Raw genomic sequence first — 20,095 nt, 5'->3', positions numbered from 1 at the left:
AAATGGGATCCTACCAATGAAAGCACTGTCACTTTCAACTAAAGGGACAGAGAAAGTGGAGAGCAATAAAGGAGAGCTGTAGAACTTTCAGGGTCCTACAAGCTGTAGAACTTTCAGGGTCCTCCAGAGCCATTCGGCTGTTCAAGTGCACTGTTCTTCAAGGAAAGGGAAGGATGATCCTGAAGGAGCTCCAGAGAGCAGGAGGACTGATGTTCCTACCACCGGTCCAGGGGGCAAGCCTGAGTCCTCTTTGGTTTTGAAGGGTAGTATTGCCACTCCAGATATGGAAGGCCAGGATGACCCTGCCCAGCACCTAGGGTGGGATGGGGATAGGCCACCCCAGTACAGAGCCATGTGGGTGTGGCTCCCACCTTGGACTCTGTGGGCAGGGCCCTTATAAAGAACAGGATGGCCAGCAGAGCTATGGGGGTGACACTGCCACCCCCATGGTTCTGGAGGGCAGAGTTTGGAATCAAAAAGGGTTACTCCTAAACCTTAAGATCTGATGGAATCTGCCTGGCTATATTTAGAAAAATCACCACTTCCTTCCTCATGATTTCTCCCTTTTAGAAAAGGGAGAAATGGCCCAGAAGCCATTGTGTTTGGAAAGCATATACCTTGTCTAGTTTTACAGGTTCACAGATGCGAGACAGTTTACCTCAGGATGAATCAGACCTTAGGTCTGATGATGGAGGTGGTATTTATGTGAGACTTTGGACTTTAGCGTTGACACTGGAATGAGTTAAAACCTTTAGGACTGTTGGGATGGACTGAATGTATTTTTGCATATAATAAAGGCAAGAATTTGGTGAGGAGGGGGCAGGAATAGAATATTATGAACTGAGTTGTGAACCCTCAAAATTCATATGCTTAAGTGCTATTTGGATCGAGGGCCTACAGAAAGGTAATTAAGGTTAAGGGAGGTCATATGTGTGGAGTCCTGATATGAATTAGTGAGTGTCCTTAGAAGAAGAGAAACCAGAGGGCCCCCTATCTCCCATTAGCCATGTGAGGAGACAAGAAGCAGCCATCTTCAAGCCAGAAAGACAGCTTTCACTTGAAATAGAACCAGCCAGAACCTTGATCATGAACTTTCCAGCTTTAAGAACTGTAGGAAAATAAACTGCAATTGTTGAAGCCATTCAGTCTATGGTATTTGCTATGTCAGCCTGAACAAACCAAGACAACCTCCAAAGTACAGCTCTTGTTACTCATTTATTGCAGTAGATTTGGTGCTTAAGAGGTAGTATCTTTTGGCTTTCAAATTGCTGTATTTTAGCACTGCCTTCATTTTGCAACACTTTAAAGCGGTCTCTTCAAGAAACAATCATACCAATAAGTAGAAAAATTTACAGTGCTCATAAACTGGAATATTAACAATGTTAAAATGTCTATACTACTCAAAGCCATCTATAGATTCAATGCTATCCCTATCAAAATACCAATAGCATTTTTTTCCCACAGAAAATGCTTTTTAGCACAAACAAGCCTAAAATTTAAATGGAACCACAAAAGACCCCAAACAGTCAAAATAATCTTAAGAAAAAACAATGGTGAAGGTATCATACTCCCTGATTTCATATTATACTACAAAGTGAAATCAGAACAGCATGGCACTGTCGTGAAAACAGACACTGAAACCAAAGGAAAAGAGCCCAGAAATAAATCCATGCCTACATAGTCAATCTATGACAAAGGAGGTAAAAATATCTACAATGGATGAAATACAACTCTTCAATAAATGGTGTTGGGAAAACCGGACATATACATGAAAAAAAAATCAGATCACTTTCATATACAAAAATAAACAAAATGAATCAAAGACTTAAATTTAAGACCTGAAACCATAAAACCCCAGAAGAAAACATAGGAAATAAAGTATTTGAATAAACTCTTTGACATTGGTCTTAGCAATATTTTTCTAGATATGTCTAGTAGGGCAAAAATAAACAGACATAATACCATCAAACCAAAAAAATTTGCACTGCAAAGGAAAAAAATTAAAAACCATCAACAAAACAGAAAGTTAAACTACTGAATGGGAAAAAATATTTGCCAATGGTATATCTGATAAGGGGTTGAGATCTAAATAAAGAACTCATACAGGTAAAAATCAAGAGAACAAAGAATCTGGTTAAAAACTGGGCCGAGGACCTGAATAATCATTTCTCCAAAGAGGACATACAGATTGGCCAACAAACACAGGTTCAACATCACTATTCATCAGGGAAATGCAAATCAAAACCACAATGAGATTCACTAGTATTATTCACATAGTACTTGAGTTCTAGCCACAGTAATCAGGCAAGAAAAATAAATAAAAGGCATCCAAATTGGAAAATAAGAAGTAAAACTGTCAATTTGTAGATGACATGATACTATAGAGAAGGAATCCTATGGATTCCACAAAAAGACTACTAGAACTGGTAAAAAAAAATAAAGTAGCAGGATACAAAATAAACAAAATAAACATTCAGAAATAGTTTCATTTTATGTTCCTATCTGTCCCTTTCTCTCATTAAAAAAAAAGTTGCATTTTTATACACCAATAATGAACTATCAGAAAGAGAAACTAAAAAAACAATGCCACTTACAATTGCTTCAAAAGAATATCTAGGAATAAACTTAACCAAAGAGGTAAAAGACCTGTACTCACTGTACTTAGGAAATTTTAAGACACTGATGAAAGAAACTGAAGAAGATACAAATAAATGGAAGCATATCCACATGTGCTCACGGGTAAGAAGAATTAACATTATTAAAATGTCCATATTACCCAAAGCAATCTATAGGTTCAACACAATTTCTTTCAAAATACTAATGGTGTTTTTCACAGAACTAGAATAATCCAAAATTTTATATGCAATCACAAAAGACCCTAAATAGCCACAGCAACCTTGAGAAAGAACCACAAAGTTGGAGGTAACACACTACCTAATATCAAACTATACTACAAGGCTACAGTAGTCATAACAGCATGGTACTAGTATAAAAATAAACACATATATCAATGGAACAGAGAGCCCAGAAATAAACCCATGTTCATGTGGTCAATTAATATTTGACAAAAAAGGCAAGAATATACAATGTGGTAGAAACACTTGTCCTATTGGTATGAGTAACACAGGCAGAAGGACCACAATTTGCAGTCTGGAACCCTAAAGGAGTCAGTGAAAATCACTTCATAAGGTACATAAGTGTCTAATCACTACACTGTACATGTGAAACTAACATAATATTGTATGTCAACTGTAATTGAAAAATAAATTTAAAAAAGAAAGCGTCATACCTGTTAACCTATTCTAGATTCCACTAGTATGGAGACAGAGTATCTTAAGACCGAAAGTAAAAGCTGTTTTTGTAAGCCAGACACTGTCTCCTCTGCCAAAGGCTCTGTGTCCTGGCAGTTTCTTTCTCTAAGGCAGTGGTCCCAACCTTTTTTGGGCCACGGACCAGTTTAATGTCAGAAAATATTTTCACGAACCGGCCTTTAGGGTGGGATGAATAAATGTATCACGTGACCGAGACAAGCGTCAAAAGTGAGTCTTAGATGGATGTAACAGAGGGAATCTAGTCATTTTTAAAAAATAAAACATCTTTCAGACTTAAATATAAATAAAACAGAAATAATGTAAGTTATTTATTCTTTTTCTGTGGACCGGTACCAAATGGCCCACAGACCAGTACCGGCCCGCGGCCCGGGGGTTGGGGACCACTGCTCTAAGGTCATACAATCAACTGGGTCCTCCTAGACAAGTGCAAATGGTCTTCAAAGAGGCATTTATAGTAACCACTTAGTGTAAACATCCTCCCCCATATATGCCAACAACTCCCCACAGATAGCCACTTGCCACCTGCTTTTTCGAGATCGCTTTGTGTCATGATGGGCAAAGAAATCAATACCAGATTGTTAATTTGGGAAGGAGACCAGATTGCATGGCAATAATGCATAAGAGTTAGTGAAGTCCTACTTCTCAATTGTTCTGAAATAACAGATGCCTTTTTCTGATACATAGGTACTCATCCTGCACTGATGACCTTGGATTGTAGCAATAAAGGCCTAAAACAGATGAGGCCCCATCACCCTCACTGATATAACAGCTACGCAGAATCTCAACAGTAATATATTATGAAGTCAAATCCATATTCTCGATCTGTAGTTTGCCTCTCAGTTTAACTTTCAAAGTGTGGGTTGGGGCACAGGGTCACTCTGCCAGTGCCACTAGGTTATTCCACATGTAGGTGCTGCAACTTCAGGCAGAGCTAGCTAAAGGATTGTGCAGGTATACGTTCTGTCTCGACGAACAGGTAATGCCCGTTGTTTACCCTACCTATTAATTTATTAGGACACCATCTGGTCTTTCTAAGCCAAATTAACACGCAGAAGTTATTTAGATATATTAATTGGCTTTGAACCACTGTATAGAATCAGTAAAAAGGGACAACAGGAATGGAGAACTGTACCTTGAGTTCACACAGAGCTTTGTGTTTTTAAAACATCTTTCATTATCTCATGTGACCCTAACCTCAGTCACACAAAGTAGATGTTCTGTCACTGTAAACATCTGAAAGAGGAGGAAACTGAGGCTTACATACTGTTATTGTTTTGATATAACATTGGAAAGAACTAAGGGATAGCGAAAGAAATGAGTACTTATCAGGAACACAGTGTTCTGTTTCAGCAAACAGCCCCATAGGTGCTGTTATCCCTTTTCAAAGCTGAGCAGACTGAGATTCAGAGCAGCAACATGTGATAAAACTAGGGAGGGCAGCAAAGACCAAGCTTCTTTCACTACCACTGATGACGCCTGTGATTTACTGTCACAGTGAATGTGACCAGATGAGAATTCTTGAAGTTGAGTTTTAACCCTCCTGAAGAAGTGCTTGTCTGGAATGAGCAATATACATTTAAGAAATTAATATGTGACATAACAAAATGTCAGCTATGAAGTCTACTAATTTCTAGCTGTGTGACCCTAAGCAAGTCAGTTCACCTGTCTGAGCTTTATTATCCTCATCTGTCAAATGGATAAAAAAGATTTAACTTAACTTCATATAGTTGGTGTGAAGATTAAATTATTTAACAGTAACCCAGTTCCTGGGACACGAACAAATGTAGGTCATCTTCCTATATGAATGGTTCTCAAGGAAACAGAGGAGTTATGGAGCAAGGAAGGCCATGGCTTCCCACCTGTTAGAATCAGGACAGGCATGGAGCAGAGGGCACACAACAGAGCCCACTGCACAGCAACCCTGACAATCACGGTCAAGGATCACCTACTTCAGGAGGACTTGTTCAGTCCTGCACTCCACTCAGTCCCGTGTGGTGAGCCCACCTCTACCTGTCTGTTTCCTCCTCTAGATAAGCAAACCCCCTGCTCATTACAACACCTGGTGTGAGGTGGGTGCTCTGTAACTTCTGCTGAATGGAGGGATGGAGGAGAGAAGAACAAGCCCTTCCCAGTAACAGTGTGCTGGACGAGATTAAAATTAGGTTCATATACTTTCTTACCTTGACTGCATAGGTATTAAGCAAGTCTTTCGCGTATGAAGCTTTATAGTAAACGGCATCACCTGCCTCACAGCACGGCTTGTCACTGGTGAGCTTGAAGTCTGACCAGCTGTCCACCCCAAAGCGGAGCTTGTCTTTCTGTCCAGCCATGAAGAGGTCTTCGCACTTAACAGCCAGCTTCTTCAAGGTGTCTGTATGAAGGCTTCGAATTTTCCCCACCACTTCTTCCTGGTTCTCGAGTCCTCGATAAAGCGCGTGTCTCTGTGGTTTCAGGACACCCCGGCCCTGTCTGTAGGAAGGACTATGTCGGCTGGACAGGGACTCCATGCTGTTGAAACACCTGTCCTTACCACTGAGAGTAGTGAGGCTGGAGATGCTGTTTGCTGTAGAGAGGAGAGGTCGCTCCTTGTGCAGAGGTCTCTCCAAGGGGTCACAGGGCTCCATGTCTAGCCCCTTGAGCTCAGAACTCATGGACGAGCCAGCACTGCTGGCATCCCAGCCGGGATCAATGTCATAGGTGGGATTAGCCACAACACAAAGACTAGTCTCCATGGATTGCTGGAGGTCTCTGGAGATTGGCTCTGTGTTGGCCCTCAGGACCGTTTTCTTTGGCAGCGGGGGTGGCTTAGTCTGGAATGCGCTAGGTGTTTCTGGGTCTGCTTTCCCACCAAAGGCAATGTCATCATCCAAAGCCCCCTTAGGCTGCCGTGGGTGCTTGGGAGGTATCATAGCTGCTCTAGATTGCCCTGAATTGTTTTAAAAGAAAGAAAGAAAAAATAGTAAGTTTTTATTACTGTTATATAACTGAACTATAAGCAAAGAGAAATTAGGTGGCCACAAGAATGTAAGAAGTCGGTGCCTCAATTCAAAATGACAGGAGAAAACACCCAGTGAACAAGTAGGTAAATATTAAAGGTGGAGCTTGGCCCTGGCCAGTTGGCTCTGTGGTAGAATGTTGGCCCGGTGAGTGGATATCCTGGGTTCGATTCTCGGTCAGAGCACACAGGAGAAACAACCATCTGCTTCTCCCCCCCCCCCATTCTCTCTCTTTTCCCCTCCTGAAGCCATGACTCAGTTGGTTCAAGCAAGTAGGCCTTGGGTGCTGAGGATGGCTTCATGGCCTTCACCTCAGGTGCTTAAAAAAATGGCTCGGTTTTTGAGCAACTGAGCAACGGTCCCAGATAGGCAAAGCATCACCCCCTAGTGGGCTTGCCGGGTGCATCCCTGTTGAACATCATGTAGGAAGTCTAACTGTCTGCCTCCTCTCAATGAATTAAAAAAAAAAAAAAAGGTGGAGCTCAATACTTGGAAGGAGCAATAAGTGCAAACAACGTCTCAGCATCTCTGTGCCAGAGGAGCAGGATGATGGGCTTTGCTTGCAAAATGGAACCCAGACTCTCCATGCCAGATCCCAAGAGTGCTGACAGAATAGAAATAATAGCATTTATGGTTAAAAAATACTTGGGCACATTAAAAACAACTGAAACTAGAAATGAAATCACTAGACTGGTATTGAGAGATACTATTCTATAAACTTTGTTGCAAAGGTAGCTTGTATTCTATCTAGTACTTGTCATTTTCAGTTCAATACATATGAATACAATTTCATAAACCATGTCATGCTCTTTTATTTCACCAAGAAGATGGGTTCTGGCACTGCTTAAGCTGATCTAAGATTCCTGTGATTGTGATCTATGACAGCTGTTCCAGACATCATTGACACGTTCTCACATAATTCTGTTTTATTTTGGGGGCACATAAAGTGATTTGAGAGATGCTACTGTTGAACATCTCTGACAAGCCCTGGTTACAGAGCCAGTCATCTCTGCTTTCTTTCCAGTACTTATATTTAGAAGATGATAAAACACACATGTGTGTGATCATTGACACCTTGGGGCTTACTGTATGAAGAAGAGGGAGTATTATGTTTTTAAAGGCAGAGAAATATACCATGAAACTTTTATAAAAGCTATTAAAATTAGTACTGTTACTGAGGCCGTTACTTAATATTTCAGAGAACAGTGCTCTGTTATGGGTTGAATTATAACCCCTCTCCCAAAATATGTTGAAGTCCTAACCCCTGGTACCTGTGAATGACCTTATTTGGAAATGGACTCCTTTTAGAGGTAATCAAGTTAGGATGAGGTCACAAGGGTGGGCCCCAATCCAATATGACTGGTGTCCTTATAAGAGCAGAATGACACAGAGCAAGACTGGGAGCACACCACGTGATGACAGAGGCAGAGAGTGGAGGAATGTGGCTGCAAGCCAGGAATGCCAAGGACTGAATGCCACCAGCAGGTGCAAGGAAGAAATAAGGATTCTACTCAGAATCCCAGAAGGAACATGGCCTTGCTGACACCTTGACTTCAGACTTCAGACTCCTGGCCCCCAGAACTGTGGGAGAATAAAGTCCCCTTGTTCTAAGCCAACCAGTTTGTGGTTCTTTGTGAAGGCAGCCCAAGGACACTGATACATGCTCCTACTGACCATCAGACAGGACAAAAGGCACTGATGGCCCTGAGGATGATAAAGAGTAAAGATGGTGGTTCGTTTTATTAAAAATATGTCCTTGTAGTAATGTGGAAGGTAAGCACCAATATAAACTGTGACTTAGTAATGACAATATATTCCCCTTCCCAGGCATACAGCTCTGTTCAGAGATACCTAAGAGTTCATACAAACTGACAATACATATGGTGGGGCAAAAATAGTTTTACAGTTGTGAGTCCACAAAACAGAGTTTATTCTTGTATTCTTATTTACTACTGTATCACTGTCCAAATGAACAACTGTAAAGCTACATTTACTCTACCTTGCATAGCAAGCCTCAGGACCCCACTTCTCCACCAATGGCACATAGCAAAATTTTAAACAAGGATGAGAGCTACATTATATATAAAAATAAACACAAATAAGAGAAAGAACATGAGAATGCTAAGCTCCAAGAGGGCCCAGGTGTTTGTTTCATTCAGTGTTGTATTTTAATGTCAAGAAAAGGGACTGGAGCCTGACCTGTGGTGATGTAGCAGGTAAAGCGTCAACCTGGAATGTTGAGGTTGCCAGTTGGAACCCCGGGCTTCTCAGTGAAGGCATATGTGAGAAACAACTATGAGTTGATGCCTCCCACTTATCCACTGCGCTCCTGCCTTCCTCTCTCTCATTAAAATCAGTAAGTAAAATCTTAAAAAAAAAATCCTGGATATAATATTTATAGGTGTTCAATAAATATTTCTTGAATGATTAACAGTATAAATATTTAGGGAGTGAAAGAGAAAAAGTGGTAAATTTGTACAGGTACCTATAACAAGGAAAGATACTGAATTAGTGATTTAAAAAATTCCATAAAAGAATAAATCCCAAAAAGAAAGTCCATGACTATATGGCTTCATTGATGAATTATACCAAACATTTAAGAAAGTATTATATATATTAAAACCATGTCTTCACAAACTCTTCCAAAAAACAGAAAGAGGGTGAAGATTTCCTAACTTGAAATCTAGTGGTCAATATCACCTATATACCAAAAACCAAACAAAGACATTGTAAGAAAACTAGAGACTAGTATCATTTATGAATAGAGACATAAAAATCCTCATAAGATCCTAGCAAACCGCCTGACCAGGCGGTGGCGCAGTGGATAGAGCGTCGGACTGAGATGTGAAGAACCCAGGTTTGAGACCCTGAGGTTGCCAGCTTGAGCGCGGGCTCATCTGGTTTGAGCAAAGCTCACCAGCTTGGACCCAAGGTCGCTGGCTCGAGCAAGGGGTCACTCAGTCTGCTGAAGGCCCACGGTCAAGGCACATATGAGAAAGCAATCAATGAACAACTAAGGTGTTCCAACGAAAAACTGATGATTGATGCTTCTCATCTCTCTCTGTTCCTGTCTGTCTGTCCCTATCTATCCCTCTCTCTGACTTTCTCTCTCTGTCTCTGTAAAAAAAAAAAAAGATCTTAGCAAATGGAATCCAGCAACATATGAAAAGGATCACAGACCAGCAATTTTCAATCCTTTTGATCTTGCAGCACACAGAAACTAATTACTAAAATTCTGTAGCACATAAAACATAAATATTTTGCTGATCTGAAAAAAACAGGTATAATTTTAAATAATAATTATATAAATATGTGCTAAGGAATCCACAAAAACCTTTTAGGACTAATATACCAGCTTAGCAAAGTTACAGGATACAAAATCAATATAAAAATCAACTGTATTTCTACACATTAGCAAAGAATATAAAAGTTAAATTAAGAAAATTCCATTTACAACATCATCAGAAACAATAAAGTTTTTAGGAATAAAGTTAACAAAAACAGTGTAAGACATATACTGAAAAGTATCAAAGATAATTAAAGATCTAAAAAACAGGAAAGATATGTTATAGATCAGAGACATAATATGTTAAGATGGAAATACTACCAAATTTAATGTAATCCCTATAAAATCACAGCTGGCTTTCTTGCAGAAATTGATAGGATGATCCTGAAATTCATATAGAAATAAAAGGGATCTAGAGTGGCCAAAAAAAAAAAAAAAAATCTTGAAAAGAACAAAGTTGGAGAACTCACATTTCCTGATTTCAAAACTTACTTCAAAATCACAGTAATCAAGATTGAAGGGTACTGGCATAAAAACAGAAATGTAGTTTAATGAAATAGAATTCAGAGTACAGAAATAAATGCTTCTATTTCAACCAGTTTAGACAAGGGCATCAAGACAATTCAACAGGGAATAAATAGTCTTTTCACCAAGTGGTGCTGGGACAACTGTCTATCTACATACAAAAGAATAAAGCTAACCCTACATCATATTGTACATCAAAATTTACTCAAATTTATCAAAGATCTAAATATAAGAGCTAAAATCATAATACTCTTAGAAGGAAACAGAAATCTTTTCAACCTTGGTTTAAGTGGTGATTTCTTAGATATGACGCCTAAAAACAAGCAACAAAAGAAAAATTAAATTTGAATTCATAATATAAAAAACTGTGCTTCAAAGGACAATTTCAAGAAAGTGAAAAGACAACCCATAGAATGGGAGAAAATAAGTGCAAATTATATATATGAAGAGATTTGTATTTAATAAATAACTCTTATAATAACAAGATAATAAATAACCCATGAAAACTGGGTAAAGGATTAAATAGATATTTTTCTAAAAGCTTATAAATGACCAATAGGCACATGGAAAAGATGCTCAAGCCCTGGCTGGTTGGCTCAGTGGTAAAGTGTCAGCCCAGCATGTAGATCTTCCAGGTTCAATTCCCAGTCAGGGCACACTGGAGAAGTGCCCATCTGTTTCTCCATCCCTCCCCCTCTCACTTCTCTCTCTCTCTTCTCCTCCCCTCCTACAGCCATGGAGCAATTAGAGCAAGTTGGCCTTGGGTGCTAAGGATCACTCTATGGCCTCCACCTCAGGTGCTAAAAAATGGCTCTAGTTGCAACAGAGCAACGCCCCCAGATGGGCAGAACATCGCCCCCTAGTGGGCTTTGGGTAGATGTTGGTCAAGGCGCATGCCAGAATCTGTCTCTGCCTCCCCTCCTCTTAGTTAAAGAAAAAAAAAAAGAGAAAAGATGCTCACTCAACACTACTTATTAGGTAAACGCAAACCAAAACCAGGAGACTCCACTTCACGTCCACTCAACTAGTGGTGAGGAGATGGAAAAATTCAAACCCTCATACATTGCTAGTGGGAATCTAAAACTTGCACACAAATGTTCATAGCAACATGATTTATAACAGCCCCAAAGTGGAAAGTGAAATGTCCATCAACTGATGAATGAATAAGCAAACTGTACTGTGGTCATATAACCAAGCATTACTCAGCCATGAAGGAAATGAAAGCACTGATATGTGCTACATCCAGTATGCACCTTGTACATATTATGCAAAGCAAGAGAAGCCAGTCACAAAAGACCACATTATGATTCCAATTATATAAAATGTCCAAAAATATATAAATTCAGAGAGTAGATTAGTGATTGCAGGGGCCAGGAGAATGGGAGAATAAAGTAGACAGTGACTATGAGTGAGTTTTGGTTTAGGGTGTAGAAATGTTCTGGAATTAGGTACTGGTGATGGCATTAAAATTCTGTGAATACCGTATACTAAAACTCATTAAACTGCACATTCTAAACAGGTGAATTTTAATTATATCTCAATAAAGCAAGTCAACAACCCATTCTTAGAAACCAGCATAAATTCAGTTTTCAGTTACATCTTCTCATCCCTCTGTAGCTATAACATCCCCCAGAATCTAAGGGCGGCATTTACCTAACTCCTCCTGGGGTGGTGAGGCCTCCCTCCTAGAGCCTCTCCAGCCCTACTGTTAACCAGCTAATGTGAGAAGTCAAACTATGGTTTATTTACAAGATGACAGAAATATACTTTGTGACAAACCTTCACTTTCCAGCTGTGACCCAGATCTTTTGGTGATGAAGTGTGGTCAGTGTCAGAAGCAGTCAACTGCACTAGCCACCCCAACCCTGACCATCCTTGCCCAATGACTGCCAAGTTTCCTGTGACCACAGCCTCCAGTTGTGCCTCCTTCACCACACTTGCCATTACAGAGAGTTTTCTTTCCCAAACATCAAAGTTGATCATGGCACTTCTCTACTTAAAAAACTGTCCTTGAGAGTCTGATCCCAAAGACAGAATTTTCTTTGCAAGTTTTTCATGACTTGGCGCTGGCTGTGCCTCTTTCTCTTACATTCTAAGGTCAGAGCTGACAAACTGCCTGCAGTGTCCCCAGTACATCTGGCTACTTCCTGCTGTCTGTGTCTGTGCTCATGTGACCTTCCAGGGACAGTTTCCCTCTCCTCTCCTCTTTAATTGTTCCATCTCTGAGGAGTGTTTCTTACACCACTCCCCAAAACTGACCTCTCCTTCCTCAGGACCTCAGATGTATGCTGTGAACACAAAACACTTGGTGTGTGTCTCTGAGTTCCCTACAGGATTGCTCATTGAGGGGAGAGATTTTCTCTCATTTGTATATATAGGACAACAAGCAAAAGTCTGGCTGAAAGAGGAATGGAGGGAGAACAGAAGAAAAGAGGGGAGGATAGAAAGAAGGAGGGGAGGATGGAAGGAAGGAGGGGAGGATGGAAGAAAGACAGGGAGGATGGAAGAAGAGAAGAAAGGAGCTAGGAAGGGGAGGAGAAAGGGAGGGAAAGAGGGAGACAGGGAGAGAGGGAGGGAAAAAGGAGGAAAAGGAGGGAGGATGGGAGGGAATGGGAAGGGAGGAGGGGAGAAAGAGAAGAAGGAAGGAAGAGAGGTAAAAAACTAGAAACATAAACCTATTCTTCCCCCTTCCAATGTGGACTTTAGAAGAACTTTTATGGGGTGCCATTTTCTACCCATTTCTCCAAATTAGAAAAAGCAAAAATAACCATGAACATGAAAGGAATGGAGGATTCCAGAAATATTTTTATTTATTTATTTTTTATTTTTTTATTTTTTTTCATTTTTCTGAAGCTGGAAACAGGGAGAGACAGTCAGACAGACTCCCGCATGCGCCCGACCGGGATCCACCCGGCACGCCCACCAGGGGCGATGCTCTGCCCACCAGGGGGCGATGCTCTGCCTATCCTGGGCGTCGCCATATTGCGACCAGAGCCACTCTAGCGCCTGAGGCAGAGGCCACAGAGCCATCCCCAGCGCCCGGGCCATCTTTGCTCCAATGGAGCCTTGGCTGCGGGAGGGGAAGAGAGAGACAGAGAGGAAAGCGCGGCGGAGGGGTGGAGAAGCAAATGGACGCTTCTCCTGTGTGCCCTGGCCGGGAATCGAACCCGGGTCCAGAAATATTTTTATTACCTCAGTACTGGCAAGTGTGACAAGGTCAAGGTCAATCACCAGCAGCAGCTCTTTAATATCAGAAGAGGTGGAAGAGGGTTAATCATGCACTTCCCACCATCTACAGGATGTCAAGTCCAAACTCCTCAGCACGCTGGTCAGGGTGCTCAGTCTTACCGACCACTGTTTTCATCACCCCTCGCACACACATCGCTAACTTCCTGTTCTGTCACTGTGCTCCATAATTTTATTTATAAATTCTGCCTCTGTAAAGGTATGCCATTCAAAGCCCAGCTCATGCAGCCCCTCCACTGAAACCATCCTAATCCAAATTGGGAACCATCACCTCTTCCTCTGTTCCCCTTTGTTCTCATCACACTTTTTGCTCTATTATAGAATTTTTAGCCATTTATAATGTGTATATGTATTTTTTTGTAACATTCTCTCAGAACCTGGCATGGGGTGAGATGCGTAGCAAGTGTGCAGAATGGCTGCCGGACTGAAGAGCAGAGAGAGCAGAGCTGGTCATCATTCCACAATGAAAATGGACAGTCAAGGCAGAGAGAAGATAATGACAACGATTGATGTTCTCTGCACGGGAGTCAGAGACTGCTGCATTCCAAATGACACCCTGAGCGCCCACATCCCTTTCCATAGGTCATGTCATTCTCCCAAGTCTAAAAGTGTTTTCTGTTTTCATTTTTTCCTCCAAGAAAGAAAAGTTCTCCGAACTGAATTGCAATCATCTGGGTCAATGTGTTTTTTTTTTTTTTTTTTTTTTTTTAATAATTTTATTTTTTTAATGGGGTGACATCAATAAATCAGGATACATATATTCAAAGATAACAAGTCCAGGTTATCTTGTCGTTCAATTATGTTGCATACCCACCACCCAAAGTCAGATTGTCCTCTGTCACCTTCTATCTTGTTTTCTTTGTGCCCCTCCCCACCCCCTTTCCCTCTCCCATTCCCCCCCCCCCCGTAACCACCACACTCTTATCAATGTCTCTTAGTTTCACTATTATGTCCCACCTACGTATGGAATATTACAGTTCCTGGTTTTTTCTGATTTACTTATTTCGCTTCGTATCATGTTATCAAGATCCCACCATTTTGCTGTAAATGTTCCGATGTCATCATTTCTTATGGCTGAGTAGTATTCCATAGTGTATATGTGCCACATCTTCTTTATCCAGTCATCTATTGATGGGCTTTTTGGTTGTTTCCATGTCCTGGCCACTGTGAACAATGCTGCAATAAACATGGGGCTGCATGTGTCTTTACGTATCAATGTTTCTGAGTTTTTGGGATATATACTGGGTCAATGTTTTAAAAGCTTGGTATCTTAGGACCTGGTCAGGTAGCTCCGTGGGTTAGAACGTCATCCTGAAACATCAACGTTGTGGGTTTGATCCCCAGTCAGGGTACATACAAGAATCAATCAATGAATGCATGAATAAGAGGAACAACAGCCTGAGCAGGTGGTGGCGCAGTGGATAGAACACTGGACTGGGATGCAGAGCACCCAGGTTCAAAACCCCGAGGTCGCTAGCTTGAGTGCAGGGTTGCTGGCTTGAGTGTGGGATCATGGACAGACCCCATGGTCACTGGCTTGAGCCCAAGGTTGCTGGCTTGAGCAACGGGTCCCTCACTCTGCTGTAGCACCTCTCCCCTCCCCTGTCAAGGCACATGTGAGAAAGCAATCAATGAACAACTAAGGTGCCACAATGAAAAATTGATGCTTTTCATCTTTCTCCCTTTCTGTCTGTTTGTCCTTATCTGTCTCTCTCTCTGACTCTCTGTTTCTGTCAAAAAAAAAAAGAAAAAAAAAAAAGAGGAACAACAAATGAATGCTTCTCTATCTCTGTAAAATCAATTTAAACATTTTAAAAATTAAATCAATTAAAAGAAAAGCTTGGTATCTTAGCTGTTTTATTTTAAACTTTTAATCCTGTACATTCCTCTCATGATTGCCCTTTGGAGGGCCTGACCATAACATCTCACATACTGTGTTTCTGAGGCACAACAGCTCCCTAAAAAAACCCCAAAAAACAGACTGTTGTTAATTTGTCTTGCAATAGACTGAAAACGTTCTTTGGGACAAACATACCCTTCTGAAGCACTCAAACCTTACTTCCTTCTCTTTCTGAGCCTCCACACTCTAACTCTTTACTTTCTACCCTCTTAAGAATGTCTTTGGACTTACAGATAAGGTCCTATGTCACATTCTAAAAAGCAAATGATGAACATGGGATTTAGTGACTCTACTTCAAAGAAGCCAAGAGTGTTTAAAGTACCTTAGAAGGAAAATAATTATGAGGATCTTAAACTTACAAGGCTGATATAATAAATAGAAAGAAAATAAAAAAAAAATTATTTCTAAAGATCAACATTTTAAAGATTATTGCTTATTGAAAAACTCAAAATAACTATATCAAAGAGAGCGACTGAGAAACACTATCACTGAAGACACCAAGCATTTGCTTTAAGAACTGCCCTCTGTTGTGCCTCAGAGAGTATGAGGGCACCAGGACTAAATACACCTAGCAAGGACATGAGTAAAATCAGCTCTTTATTACAACAAGACAGGAATGTTATGGGCTTCTGCTTAGTCTCCCTACCTTCAGTTAACCTGTAGGTGCCAGAACAATCTTTTAAGGCTCTCATATGGGGTATTATCAGGATCACAGATGATAGTTTTTCAGTGGCTACAAACATGCCACTCATGTTACAGCCTTGCTTCGGCACTGCTTCATTCTCCTCTGCCCCTTTCACTGTGCACTAAATGACCCCAAATCAATTACTAGTTGTTCCTCAATTCAGCATTCACTTTTCCCTATCAAGCTCTACGGTTTGCACATACAGTACTCCAAAACAACTATTCTTCTTTCAATCTCCACTTAAAACTTCAATTACCCCTTGAAGACCCCAGCAGGCTTCACTCAACCACCCAAGGTTTGCATCCTAGGAGTCAGCCCCGTGTCTGTCTCTCTGTGGGGCAGCTGAGTTAGGCTTGCTGGCTGGTATACCAGCTGCAAGCCCTCTGCCTGATTAGTGCATGAGCTCATGGCAGTGCCACAGGTGTATGGACTATGTAAGGCTATGGGTGCTTGCGCTCAAGGGGTTGGTGGATGCCCAGATTACCTGCCCAGCACTCTGAGGGGTCACTTTGCTGACTATTTGACTGAAAGGCGGTTTTCCCTGCCTCTGTGCTCATCTGCCATTGTGAGACTTTATTAAATGGTAATGGCCCAACCAGAGGCAGATTTAAGAGTGCGGCCTTGGCCCCAACTTCTGAAGGGCCCCACAAAACCCCAACTTTACACTTTTTTCTAATGTAAGGGGCCCAATATTTTCTTCTGTGCCAGAGGCCGAAACAAATCTTAATCAGCCTCTGGGCCCAATGCTTTCTGGCTCTGCAGTTTCTCAACTGTCTGCCCGAATCCAATGTGAACCTGCCTGGCCTTGGCCACTGGCATTATCTCTGGCGTAGTGGACAGTGTTCAAAGCTGCGGGACATAGGGGGTGGATGGCATCACGCTCTCCAGAACAGAGATGGACTGTAAGATTGTGAGGGCTGCTGCTTGTGCTGCCCCCTGCCCCAACTAACAAGAGAAACTGGCCTGTGCAAGTTACTCGAACACAGATGTGGGTAGATTTGATTGCGGCAGAGGCAAATAGAGAGAAATTAGATGGCAAATCTAAAGTCTTATTAGAGCTTTGGCGGCAGCTTGAGTCAGAATAGAGGTTCCAGATGCTGAAAAAACGGATAAAGCAGGTAGCCCGGCATCTGCCAGGAAAATGGCTGGTGTTCAGGTTACAGGATCCCCAAGACCCATTGTCCCAGTTTGAATAGGAGAAGGGCAAGGGACCCATCTGACAGGGATGGGCGGGGGCCAGTGGCCCCATGGGAAATTGACAATCCACTGGTCCTCTTCTAATGTGCAGCAGGTGTTGGCATTAGAAGGTAATAGGTGCTTTTTTTATAGCAGCAGCTGCTAACAGAACATTAATGCAACACAGGCCTTGAATGTATTTGACCCCGCCAGGCCCTGTGAACTTGTTGAGGGGTCTGGATGAGGCTTATCGCAACGAACAGCATACTATGGAAAGATGCTGAGGTCCGTTAACAAAGAGCTGTATTTCTAGTTGCCTGTGATGAATCTTTAACGTGGCGATTTGCACAGATAGCTGGGCTGTCTATCGTGGACTCTTTTTTTTTTTTTCCCACAGGTCAGGCAATAATTTAATTTTTTAATGGGGCGACATCAATAAATCAGGATACATATATTCAAAGATAACAAGTCCAGGTTATCTTGTCGTTCAATTATGTTGCATACCCATCACCCAAAGTCAGATTGTCCTCTGTCACCTTCTATCTAGTTTTCTTTGTGCCCCTCCCCCTCCCCCCCCCCGTAACCACCACACTCTTATCAATGTCTCTTAGTTTCACTTTTATGTCCCACCTACATATGGAATAATGCAGTTCCTGTTTTTTTCTGATTTACTTATTTCACTTCGTATCATGTTATCAAGATCCCACCATTTTGCTGTAAATGATCCGATGTCATCATTTCTTATGGCTGAGTAGTATTCCATAGTGTCTATGTGCCACATCTTCTTTATCCAGTCATCTATTGACGGGCTTTTTGGTTGTTGTGGACTGACTCTTGAACTATGACCAGAGAGGGGCACTGCCTCCCTTGATGGATGGACATGTTGCTCATGGACAGTACTATGAGAGACTCTGATGGGGGGAGGGGCCTGCGGCACCTGTGGAGGCCCTCCTGCACTAGTTCTCATCCAGTTGCAGAGATGCACCAAGGATACTTTACGGTTTCCATGCACATAGCCCTGGACTATTCAGGCCCTCCTATCTACCACAGGGTAGGAAGTTAGAGGTGGGCCTTCAGGTGACACCTGGGCAAAGTGCTCAGGGAGACATTGTGAAGGGCGCCTTTGTACTTATTGTGTAACTTTTGCTGTTGCTGTAGTCTCTGTTTCCTTTCATGTAGATTGTGAAGCAAGCAACCCTAAAGTGGCTGAATGTGAGGCAGTGATGTTAGGCTTGCTTGCTGGTTTACCAGCTACTAGCACTTTGCCAGATTAGTACATGAGCACGTGGCACTGCCATGTGTGTATGGCCTATATAAGGCTATGGGTGCTTCCCCTGGGCAGTGATTCTCCCAGATCACTCTCCTGCCACCATGAGGTGTGGTTTCCTTGCTCCCTGGCCCTTACTGCGAATAGAAGATTTTCCTTTGTTTATTAGCTCTTTCCCTTTTGTTTATTTGCTTTCCTGTCTTTGCAGGCCTCCAATAAACGGGTATAACCTGACACTTTCCAGCTTCACAGTTTCTCTAATGTCTGCCCAAATCTAATGTAAACCTGCCTGGCCTTGGCCACCAGCATTACAAAGCAAAAATAAATGGAATATATCTATTTAAATTGAAATTTTGATCTTCATCCTTATTTTTTCCCATGGCTTGTGACAAATAATGCAGCTGATAATGGGAAGAAGACAAAAGAGGTGGTCACCTTGAAACTGAGAGACAACAGGGAAGTTTACAAATATAGATGCCTCCCACCACCACTGCCCACCAGCCTGTCCAGTGACCAGCCACTCCTGTGACTCCACCTGGATAGCACAGCGTCACCTTCTGGCAGCTCAGAAGGAAAGGTTCGAAACTACAACCATTATTCCTGTGTTGGGTCCTCTGACAGTCAAATGTAAGTACCAACCAGCAAACCACAGGGGACATCAACTTCATGCCAAACAATAAAACAAAACTAAGCTCCAAGAAAACCCACTTTGGGCTTAACCTCAAAGATATGCAGACTACTATAAAGATGGTCAGCGGTGCAGCAGCTGACAGAGTCCACTTTGTAAGACCTCACAAGTGAAATCCTTTCAAAGAACAGACATTATTTATTTGCTGGTAAATTTTCTGTGTAATCTGAATACTGTACTCTGCCAACTAATCCCAGTGTATTAAAAACTATTTTTAGATGTGAATGCAGCTAATTTTAGAAATGACAACTATGATTTCTTTTTAAATAGAAATAATTACATTTTTAGGAATTACAACAAATGCTAAAACAAATATTCAAAGCTATCAATCTCAGGTTGTTCTTTTTTTAAAATGTAATGCTGGTGGTTGAGGCCAGGCAGATTACTATTGAATTCGGGCAGACAGTAGAGGAACTGCAGAGTTGTAAAGGGTTGGGCTATACCTGTTTATTGGAGGCTCACAAAGACATGTGAGCAAATAAACAACAAAAGGGAAAGAGCTAATAAAAAAACTCCCCTGCTATTCGCAGTAAGGGCCAGGGAGCAAGGAAGAGCTCCTCATGGTGGCGGGAGAGCTATCTGGGAGAACAGCCACCCAGGGGAAACACCCACAGCCTTATATAGACTGTGCACACGTGCCTCTGCCACATGCTCATGCACTAATCATACAAAATGCTTGCAGCTGGTACACCCACAAGCAAGCCTAACACAGCTGCCTCACATTAAAACACCCAGATAATATAAAAATATATAATTGTTTAATCTATGGTTCAAATCATTAACTATGTTGTATAGGGTAACGTCTGGCCCACCAGAGTTCCTCAGTGATTATTTGAGAAACTGAACAAATGATCATGTATTCTCCACAATAATTTTTTTTTAAAGCTGCTATTTATGATAATATTATTCCAGGATCAAGGCCAGCAACGCGATGACATTAAGTATGTCCACCCCTTAAAACTGAACACTGACCACCAGCACACTGCCAAGGAAC

The 20,095-nt window shown here is 41.6% G+C and overlaps 1 protein-coding gene across 9 annotated transcripts in view; it reads right to left on the bottom strand.

Moving 5' to 3' along the window:
- The window catches only part of PEAK1 (pseudopodium enriched atypical kinase 1), a 264,660-nt gene that overhangs the window by 15,803 nt on the left and 228,762 nt on the right, over positions 1–20,095 (bottom strand). For 7 of the 9 annotated variants that reach the window (XM_066342890.1, XM_066342885.1, XM_066342886.1 and 4 more), the window contains one exon: positions 5,513–6,258. The exons of 1 other annotated variant lie outside the window; for it this stretch is intronic. In XM_066342890.1, the coding sequence (XP_066198987.1) occupies positions 5,513–6,258 (746 nt within the window). Of the gene's footprint in view, positions 1–4,464; positions 4,566–5,512; positions 6,259–20,095 lie in introns of all 9 variants that reach the window. One more of the 9 variants, XM_066342893.1, reaches the window with a different exon arrangement.

The sequence above is a fragment of the Saccopteryx leptura genome, chromosome 6 (assembly GCF_036850995.1).
Source record: "Saccopteryx leptura isolate mSacLep1 chromosome 6, mSacLep1_pri_phased_curated, whole genome shotgun sequence".
In the NCBI taxonomy this organism is placed as follows: Eukaryota; Metazoa; Chordata; class Mammalia; order Chiroptera; family Emballonuridae; genus Saccopteryx; species Saccopteryx leptura.
This window is presented reverse-complemented; position numbering and strand designations above follow the sequence as displayed.